At 42.8% G+C, this 9,370-nt stretch overlaps 2 protein-coding genes across 4 annotated transcripts; both read left to right on the top strand.

The window, feature by feature from the left end:
* The first annotated feature begins 233 nt into the window (after window positions 1–233).
* On the top strand, window positions 234–3,347 carry LOC136519465 (protein FAR1-RELATED SEQUENCE 5-like). 2 transcript variants are annotated; one of them, XR_010774927.1, is made up of 3 exons: window positions 234–395; window positions 800–3,187; window positions 3,257–3,347. XR_010774927.1 is itself a non-coding variant. In XM_066512865.1 (2 exons), the coding sequence occupies exon 2, from the start codon at window positions 862–864 to the stop codon at window positions 2,878–2,880; it is 2,019 nt and encodes a 672-aa protein (XP_066368962.1). In that variant the 5' UTR covers window positions 234–395; window positions 800–861; the 3' UTR covers window positions 2,881–3,268. The 2 variants fall into 2 exon arrangements, 1 of the variants encoding a protein (XP_066368962.1); XM_066512865.1 differs by having other exon boundaries at window positions 800–3,268.
* Window positions 3,348–3,409: 62 nt separating this feature from the next.
* Window positions 3,410–8,857, top strand: LOC136519467 (uncharacterized). 2 transcript variants are annotated; one of them, XM_066512868.1, is made up of 10 exons: window positions 3,410–3,908; window positions 4,004–4,141; window positions 4,787–4,855; window positions 4,936–5,007; window positions 5,626–5,708; window positions 5,801–5,932; window positions 6,328–6,535; window positions 6,759–6,873; window positions 7,042–7,093; window positions 8,630–8,857. In XM_066512868.1, exons 1-8 carry the CDS (start codon window positions 3,453–3,455, stop codon window positions 6,804–6,806), a joined length of 1,206 nt encoding a protein of 401 aa, XP_066368965.1. In that variant the 5' UTR covers window positions 3,410–3,452; the 3' UTR covers window positions 6,807–6,873; window positions 7,042–7,093; window positions 8,630–8,857. The 2 variants fall into 2 exon arrangements, with proteins under 2 accessions (XP_066368965.1, XP_066368964.1); XM_066512867.1 differs by lacking the exon at window positions 8,630–8,857 and having other exon boundaries at window positions 7,042–7,223.
* The last annotated feature ends 513 nt before the right edge of the window (window positions 8,858–9,370 follow it).

The raw sequence follows: 9,370 nt of genomic DNA, 5'->3' as shown, positions 1-9,370 counted from the left end.
CGCATGATTGTATTTCTTACTATAAATTTTTAAAACAAAATTCTAGTTTCATTTGCACTGTTCGGATAACTATTATTATGGCACTAGTTTAAAATCAATGTTCACTAACCACTGGCAGTGTTCTATAAAAGGAATAAAAATAAAAAAGGAAGAAAAAAACTGGAAAAGAATATATTATTTGAATAAGGAGCGGCCCATGTCCCAGGAGGCAAGGACCCAGGAGACCATGCTGGACTGCTGGTGCCGTGGTGCGTTCGCTCCCCCCTCGGCCGCCCACTCTCCTCGCGTGCTCTCTCTCAGTCCCGGCGACGACTCCGCTACCGTCGCCGCCCTACGCCGGGTTCCGATGTCTTCGTAAGCCCCTTCTCCTGCAACGAGCACTCACCAGTCACCAGGTATGCCCGCCCCTTCTCTTCCTTTCCTGCTGTGCGAAACCGAGCACCCAAAGCCTAACCTAAGCTGTTTTGGCTATTTGTAATCGGATCTGATCTAATTGCAAGTGTATACATATATTGTCATGCCTCTTAATTTCGATTCTTTTGTAAAAGAAAAAGAATTATCGGATGTACACCCATGTCCTTCACTGGGTCCGCCCCTGGATATAAATAGCTAGTTAAATTTAAGTCAAAACAGTTTGCTTTAGGATTCATTTTCTTCTACAGAAGCTCAGGTCATAAGGTGTCAAATTTGTGCCACATTCATGACATTTCGTCATCTTCTCTAGTTATCTCCGTATCAAGTGGTGTTACTCATCTTAAGTTGAAATATGTAGTCATTGTTTGCTCCTTTATTATTGCAGTGATTTATTGTGCATGAGGACTGCATCTCCCCTTGAAATTTGAGGCTTTGGAAAACTGTTGAATGGGGTATTCTTCAAGTGAAGACGAGGAATTGGTTGGAGATTTTATCGATGCTGAGGATAATACAGGCACTGAGAATATTGACCAAGGAACTGGTGTCATGGCTTCCCAGATCCATGGCGATGATCCCTGCACGGGATCAATGCCACCTGTTATTGGAAATGAGCTGCTGATGGCAGCTGATGTTGTGGGCAAAAATGATGAACCACGTATGGGCATGGAATTCGAGTCTGATGCCGCTGCTCGGGCATTCTACAATGCATATGCTTTACGCTTTGGGTTTGGGATTCGTGTTGCCCGATCCCGTAGTGAGCGGAGAAAGGGTGTTGAGGTGCTCGTAATGAAGCGTTTTGTGTGCTTGAAAGAGGGACATCACAAGAAGAAGCCAGTTGAGCCTAGCAATAAGAAAAAGAGGAAACGACTCTCTATACGGGATGGGTGCCCAGCAATGATGGAAGTGGTGCGTAGGGGCCCGGATAAGTGGGTTATCACGAAGCTGGTGCTGGAGCACACCCATGTTATTGTTAGTGCAGATCGCGCACGGGAGGTCCAACTCCGTCGCCTGTCTGGAAAGTTTCAGGAACATGAGAACCAATTGCAGGAGCTGCGAAGCAATGTGTTTGGAGATACAAATGCACAAGGGCTCTTTAACTACTTCAAGAAAATGCAATCAGAGAATTCCAGCTTTTTCTTTTCTACACAAGTTGACAGTAAAAACTGTGTGAGCAATGCAGTTTGGGTTGATGCAAGAGCTAGAATGGCATACACATACTTTGGGGATGCTGTTTACTTTGACACTACTTATAGCGGAAATGAGAATATGCTGCCCTTTGCAGCTTTCACAGGAGTTAATCACCATGGCGACACTGTTGTTTTTGGCTGTGCCTTAATTTTGGACAGGACAGAATCTTCATATGGCTGGATTTTTGAGACGTGGTTGACAGCAATGGATAATCGGTTGCCATTTTCCTTTACTACTGATGAAGGTAAGGGAATAGCAGCTGCTGTTGCAAAAGTATTTCCTCAGTGTTTCCATCGTCTTTGCAGATGGCGCATCTTGTATAGATGCAAGAAGAGACTGACTGATGTCTGCACAAGATTTCCTGGGTTACATGATGAGCTAAAGAGATGTGTCAATGGGTGTGATACTGTGGCTGTTTTTGACATGTTCTGGGGCTCCATTCTTGACAAGTATGGCCTGAGAGACGAGAATTGGCTGCAGTCACTGTATGAAATAAGGGACAAATGGGTTCCTGCATACCTAACGAGCTCCTTCTTCGCTGAGCTGTCCTTAACTCACAGAAGAGAAACAGTCAGTAGGTTTTATAGGAATAACTTCAGTTCAAGAGTTTCTCTGAATACTTTTATAAGTAGATTTGATCAATATATAGACAGTCTGTATGCAAGTGAAGCCCAGAAAGACATCACTTCTTTTTCTCCTGAACAGTTTCCGAAAACCGACACGGTCTTAGAAAAACAAGCGAGGAGTATCTACACCAGAGCTGCATTCGAAACATTCCAGCTGGAATTGGTTGAAGCAATGCAGCATTATGCCGTCAAGGTTCAGGACGGATCATACATGAAATACTACGTCGAAAGAGGTGGTGATCCTCCTACCAGGCACATCGTTTTCTACAATGTTGCTGAGAAGAAGGCCTGGTGCGAGTGCTGCAGGTTTGCTTTCTCGGCGATACTGTGCAGGCATGTCCTTAGTGTGTTCCTTGTGGCTGGTGTCATCATGCTTCCAGAGCCTTGCATCACAAAGCGATGGACAAAGAAGGCTAAGACAGGGCCTGAACTGTTTGGGCTTAACGTTGGAAATGGAAGTGGCAGTGCAGATACTGTGGTTTCAAGATATAATGATCTTGTTCGTGATGCGATTAAGTGTGCAGAGAAGGGAGCTGTATCAGCCGGCGCCTTCAGAGTTGCAAAGGAAGTGCTGCACAAAGCCTTCATGGAGATCAGGGGTCTCGGAGAGAAACTGAACAAGGATGCTCTGCACTCTGCATCAAGCAGATAGCAGCGACTCGTTGTTTTAGAGGGCATTTGACAGATTAACCTGGCTTTCTTTAGCGAAAAGTTTGTTGAGCCAGCACGAGGAAGAACATCACGTGCTTGCGACAGTGATTTAGCGTCATGTCAGGTTGTCATGAAAATCCAGGCTTGCGAGTGCATCCTTCGATCCTACCTGACTTTTTGTGGCGGCCAGGTAGTAGTTTCTGGCTATCATGACATGACAAATCACAGCTGCTGGTATGCTGGAATGACCAAGTTTGTCGGATGTTTCGTTGTTGTACAATTTATCATTTTTAAAAGAATATCTGGCGGTGAGTTTGTTCTTGTACAATTTAGGCTTGTTTGCTGAATCGTTCCTCTTCTAAGGGGAGTTTGTTCAGTTGTTCTGTTGCAAGCCTGCAAGGTGTGAGGAGTGTTGAACTTCACTCGTCCACTCCGGGCCTGTGGCTAGAAATTGGACAAGTCCCGCCAGTAATCTGCTGGCCCAAATTTTAACACGCGCGCAAAAAAGACAAAAAAAAAAATGGTAAAACGCGAAGGGAGGAGAGAAACTTCAACGCGAACGGAACCAAACGAATGGCAGCAATGGCCAACACCACATCCCTCCGCTCCCGCCTCCTCATCCTCCCACCGCCACCGGCGCTCCCGACCGCCGTGTCCTTTCGTCTCCGCCCATGCACAACCACGGCCTCCTCGTCCTCCCAGAGGAAGAGGCCCCGCCTCGCGGCACGGGCGGCGCCGCCCGGCGGCGCTGTGGCCCCTGCGTCGGCCGCGTCGAAGGAGGATGAGCAGGGGGAGATGGGCAGCGGCGGGGGCCTGTCTGCGGCTGATGCAGAGAGGCTGTGTGAGTTCCTGCGGGCCGACCTGCCGCACCTGTTCGACGACGTCGGCATCGACCGGTCCGCGTACGACGACCGCGTGCGGTTCCGCGACCCTATCACCCGCCACGACACCATCGACGGCTACCTCTTCAACATCCGCCTCCTCAAGCTGCTCTTCCGCCCCGACTTCTACCTCCACGCCGTCAAGCAGGTTCGGCGCGCGCTCGCCACTCTGGCGAGGACTCGCGCGTGCGCAGCGAAATTTCTAGTTGTGGCAGCTGTTGACCGTGCTGAATTTGGTTCTAGACAGGGCCGTACGAGCTCACCACGAGGTGGACCATGGTGATGAAGTTTATGCTCCTGCCCTGGAAGCCGGAGCTGGTCTTCACTGGCCTGTCGATCATGGGCGTCAACCCGCAGAATCTCAAGTTCAACAGCCATGTGGTTAGCACTCTTGCTTATCAGACGAAAATTAGATTAGTGTGGTTCACGTCGCGTAGGTGTAAGACATTGTGTTCATTTCCCCTATTTGGTACCACATTGAGATGAAGCATATAAGAACATGCAAATGAGGACAATAGTACATGTAAAGAGCAATATAAAGTAGTTACAAGTTGTCAGGTGAACTAGTTAGCACACGACAAAAATTATCAGAGGTTTCTCTGACAAGTTTCCTGTCTGTTCTCATGTACGCCATGCTTACCTTAAGCTTATTGAGAGATAAGGCATTTTTTCTTTCTTTTTTTTTCTTCATTTTCTTCGTCATGAAGGATGAATCCAGGTAAACCGCAACCGTAGGATAACTTGCTCATCATGGCACCATTTTTAAGACCATACAGTAGGATCAAAGAATTGTATCAAGAGGAGCAGCCACGCAACAGAATTAGTTCCGTCCTTTCAGTTTATTATTTTCTTTTCTTTTTCTGCTTGCCCCATATCAGTGGTTTATTTTGGTCCTGCTGTCATTTGCTATATGGGCTATGGTATTCTTTTCCAGGTCAATCTCCTTCATTTAGATTGTAGTAATCAACAATAATATAGTGGTTTTCATTAAATGTTTCTGTATTTTTCTGTTACCCTGAAGTGCAGGATCTTTGGGATTCGATACAAAATAACGAGTACTTCTCTTCTGAAGGATTATGGGATGTTATCAAGCAGGTAATCTGCAGTGAACCTATTATTTTCTTTTCACATGTCAACAAGTATTTAGAGACACTGGTTTTTGGCATTTTGTGCAGCTACGGATTTACAAGACCCCTGACATAGAAACACCAAATTACCTTATTCTAAAGAGGACTGCACATTACGAGGTATTAATGCATCATCAATACTGATTTACAATGTGATTTGTGCTTGATCTACAATTTTGTGTACTCACAGCAATCTGAGGCATCATCTGTACTGATTTACTATGCATTTGATGTACACAGAGTAATATAATGCATCATCTATACTGATTTACAATGTACTTGATCTACAATTTTTTTATCTTTACTGATTGACAATTTATTTTGTACTCAGCAATCTAAGCCTCAGGTTGTTGACATGTAATGGCCCATCATTTGGTGCTTATCAGTAATTGTTACATTATAAGCATATATGTTTCAGATACCACTAATATATCATCTGCTAATTATTATTATGTCTAATCAAAGATCTTTCAGTTATTTGCACATACGTGTTTTACATTATTCTTATATTTTTCAAAACGTGGATTCCACATACATGTTGACTAGCATATACTACACAAATATATAGAAAGGGTTGGCATGCCCTCATAATCCACTATACATATTATCTACATGTTTTATTATTTATATTATACATATGATCTTCACTTGCAGAGTCATAATCATAATCATTAAAAATTTTAGTTATTTGCAAATTTTTGCCAGAGGTAAAATTTATGAGCATAACTAATTTATCAGGTTAGGAGTTATGCGCCATTCTTAGTGGTTGAAGCAAAAGGTGATAAACTGGCGGGATCGTCGGGCTTCAACAATGTAACTGGGTGAGATATTCTATACATTACAGTGATCAGCAAACATGTCAAACATATTCTTGAAACACGTGCCACAATACTGAATTTACTTATACATGTAGATATATATTTGGCAATAATGCTTCATCTGAAAAGATTCCGATGACTACACCTGTCTTCACTCAAGCTTCTGACAGCACACTTTCAGATGTATCCATCCAGATAGTTCTGCCAATGAACAAAGACTTGGACAGGTACATGCAAGGATTCAGATCTGAACTCCAGAGCTCCTGCCATTTCCTGTTACTGTTTTTGCCTTGGTGGTTTGCCACTTACTCCTACCATTTTTCTCTTCTTTTTTTCCTCTAAATTTTATGTTTTTAGGCTGTGACTTTATATAGGTGTGATAAGGTAATGAAGGCGATAATTGCAGTAATTTGTATGGTTTTAAGGGCGGGCCTGGTGCAAGCGGTAGAGTCTTACCGCCTGTGACCGGAAGGTCCCGGTTTGAGTCGGGGTCTCCTCGCATTGCACAGGCGAGGGTAAGGCTTGCCACTGACACCCTTCCCCAAACCCCGCACAGAGCGGGAGTTCTCTGCACTGGGTACGCCCTTTACTTCTGTGGTTAATGGTATTCTTTTTGTATCAGTTTACCAGCTCCAAATACAGCAGTTACTTTGCGGAAGGTAGAAGGAGGCATTGCTGCAGTGAAAAAATTCAGTGGACGACCAAAAGAAGAAATTGTGCTCCAGAAGGAGAAGGATCTACGCTCCCAGTTACTTAACGATGGATTGAAGCCTCATCCAGGCTGTTTGCTTGCACGCTACAATGATCCCAGGACAAAGAGCTTCTTAATGGTATATCTCCTTGTGTATCTTTCATTATGAAATTTTTGATGAATTTCTCTCATAGTTCTAGAAAACTATGCAAATTCCCTAGGAAAACTAGATATTCATCTTCTAGGATATTGAATGTAAAATGTTGCCTTACCCCTGTCTGCCCAGGGTTGCATAAAGCCACTTCTTTTGACAATTGTATTCTATGTTTTCTTATTGAAATTGTTCTATTCCTTCTCCAAAGAGGAACGAGGTGCTCATATGGCTAATTGAATTCACACTGGAGTTGTAATCGTCAATACTGGCAGCAGATTGATGTAACACGCTGGGTTTGGAGCTTCCAGTGCGTCATTAGAAAGGTAAATCTGATATTTTATTTGTGTATGTTACCTGTACAGAAGCCGTGTAAAGCTACTTATCATTTTTCTTTGAAACAATATTTACATGTTAAATTTAGAGCACTGTATCACTCTTGCTGCTACACTTTCAGTCTGTCTGAGCTGCATTTGGTTTTGGTTTCTCTGCAGGAGAAATGATGTAGTTGGCAGATGTGCTTTATGTAAATGTAAAGTCTGAAAGGTAATAAGCTACATGCTAAAACGACAGGTCATTTTGATTTGTTTATCGACCAAAATATTGAATTGACAAAAGAAGGAAAACATTAGAATGAAAATACACGAGAAGTGCTCTTTTACTTCTCTTGCTTTTAGGATTGGATTGGCATTCACATCCTGGGTCTGCTGATCTGTTTTGGTTTAACTTTGCCTGGATAATCCGACTCCCTACACTGAACTGAATAAGGACACCCTGACTATGAACATTCAGCTGAACTGACTGTGCTCGAGTCTAACTAGAATTTAGCGCTTGTCCACAGGTTTCTTGTGATATTAGTATAATCATGCACAGTGAGAAAGCATACACAATGGATAGGCCATTTAGTTATGAAATGCAGTTGCCTCCTTTAATTTGCATAATCTGGCCTGGCCAGACGAACAGATAGGCTGTCTATATATAATTATGAAATGCAGTTGCCTCCTTTCAGTTGACTGGTCACCAAACGCATCATCCAAAGCAGTTTTCAGCGCTATCTTAACTATGTCCTGGTCAGATAACCATTGTTGCATTGCATTGTTTTCAAGCCCCACGTCCACGAGTGCATGCAATTTGCATATCCAGTCTGTGTCCATAGATGCTGAAGGTTGGTGTGTCTGTATCCCTGTCAAGCTGTCCTGCCCCTGCAGGCATGCAAGCCCGTTATATGCTGGTAGTAGGTGAGAACTACCGATGTCTCTAGGACTATCCATCCCCTTTTCGTTTGCAATGCAGGTAACCGAAGAAGAGGTTTAAGAAACCCTGTAAGGTAATGTAACACTTCAAATATTACACCCCAAAAGCTCATGGATAAGGATTAAAGATGATAGCACCAAAATTAGGGCTCACATATGAACTTGTTCCTTGTGTTCTGTCAAATGTTGCACTGGAAAACACTAGGTGCGTGTGTTATATATTATATAATTATTGATTGATCAGGTTTGTCTAGTCAAAGCTCAATGGTATGAAAAGTCAGGCTAAGCCATTTGCTGTTGCTTCATCTGTGCAATTTATCGGAAAGTTGATGCCTTGAAGTGTAGGTGTTGAAACGCAAAAACCAATCCACTTCACAATGCCAAGTACACAACACAAAGGTAAAGTTGGGTATGGCTGAGCTTTGCAAGCAAACACAAAAGTCAAGAATGAACAAACTTGACTCCCAGGTTTTTTCTGCCTATCAAAAATAAAAAGACGCCCCCTTTTGTTTTTATAAAGTTTTTGTTGGCCTAACAGCTAACAATGCAAGGAGCTGTGTCAACACTGAAAGTGGACCTGCATTTTGTTAATTATAAGTCATGATGTGATTATGCAAGCATATAATATATGTATAACCAGTAGGAAAATTTGCGAGCGATTCTCGCTTAGTAATGGATGAGTCAACATCGCGATGGTTCATCGTCATTAGTGTGAAAGTAGCTCTTCGATAAATAGGCCCCAGTTCCTTCCGTGGCATTGGTACGCATTTACGAGAAGCCTCATTGACTACCAAACACTCATGTTTCCTTGTTTATTTTTCATTGAAAGGTTCTACACCACCAGTAGAAGAAACCTTGGTGCTCTTAGGACCTGGTTGACACAATTCCGACTGTAGCTTCGCCAGCAGCTTCTATGAAGGAGCAGGAGAAGCCATGAGGCATTTTCTAGTAGTAGAGGAACCAGTATTTTTGGTCTAAAAGAGAAGCCGCGATTCATGGCTTCTCTAAAGGAGCATTTAAGGAGGTGTTATGCCAAAAAAAAAAAGCCCTTAGACCTTGACCTTGACCTTGGATATCTAGGCACCTTTGTGCCTGATAAATCTATACATATTGTATCTGAATCTATTATTATCATTTTATTATTATAATAATATTAAAAGAATCCACCATACTTATGAAGAGGGTCTGTAAATTACCGTACCGGTCGAAAAAAGACACACACTATTAAATTTTATGATAATCTAAAGACTTAGAGTAATCGAAATTGTCCATAGCTAATACAATTAACAAATACTAAATTCATACTAATAAACTATGGAAAATATCAATTAGATTTCCATACAGAGTTGGAAAGAAAAACATCTAAATAAAAGAATCCATGCAAAATATTGTAACACCCTATGTGCCCTTGGAGGAGTGTGCCAAGGGGTGGTCCTGGACATCCGTTGAATATGTGGTGAGCTGCCGTGGGCGTCAGCCCTTTAAGGGGAGTGAATGCAACCCCCCATCCTGTTAGAAGCATGTAGTAGTTGTGTTGTTAGTCCATGTGGCACATGAGATGTTTATAGTT

The sequence above is a fragment of the Miscanthus floridulus genome, chromosome 18 (assembly GCF_019320115.1).
Source record: "Miscanthus floridulus cultivar M001 chromosome 18, ASM1932011v1, whole genome shotgun sequence".
Taxonomy (NCBI): Eukaryota; Viridiplantae; Streptophyta; class Magnoliopsida; order Poales; family Poaceae; genus Miscanthus; species Miscanthus floridulus.
Note: the sequence above shows the minus strand (reverse complement) of the source record. Positions and strands in the feature narration are given on the sequence as shown.

What these genes read in the sequence shown, in the direction of transcription:
- LOC136519465 (XM_066512865.1), top strand. Translation starts at nt 862, where the DNA reads ATGGGGTATTCTTCAAGTGAAGACGAGGAATTGGTTGGAGATTTTATC.
- LOC136519467 (XM_066512868.1), top strand. Translation starts at nt 3,453, where the DNA reads ATGGCAGCAATGGCCAACACCACATCCCTCCGCTCCCGCCTCCTCATC. An exon ending in TATGGGATGTTATCAAGCAG is followed by an intron (nt 4,856 to 4,935) that starts GTAATCTGCAGT and finishes CATTTTGTGCAG; the next exon opens with CTACGGATTTACAAGACCCC. An exon ending in GGACAAAGAGCTTCTTAATG is followed by an intron (nt 6,536 to 6,758) that starts GTATATCTCCTT and finishes CCTTCTCCAAAG; the next exon opens with AGGAACGAGGTGCTCATATG.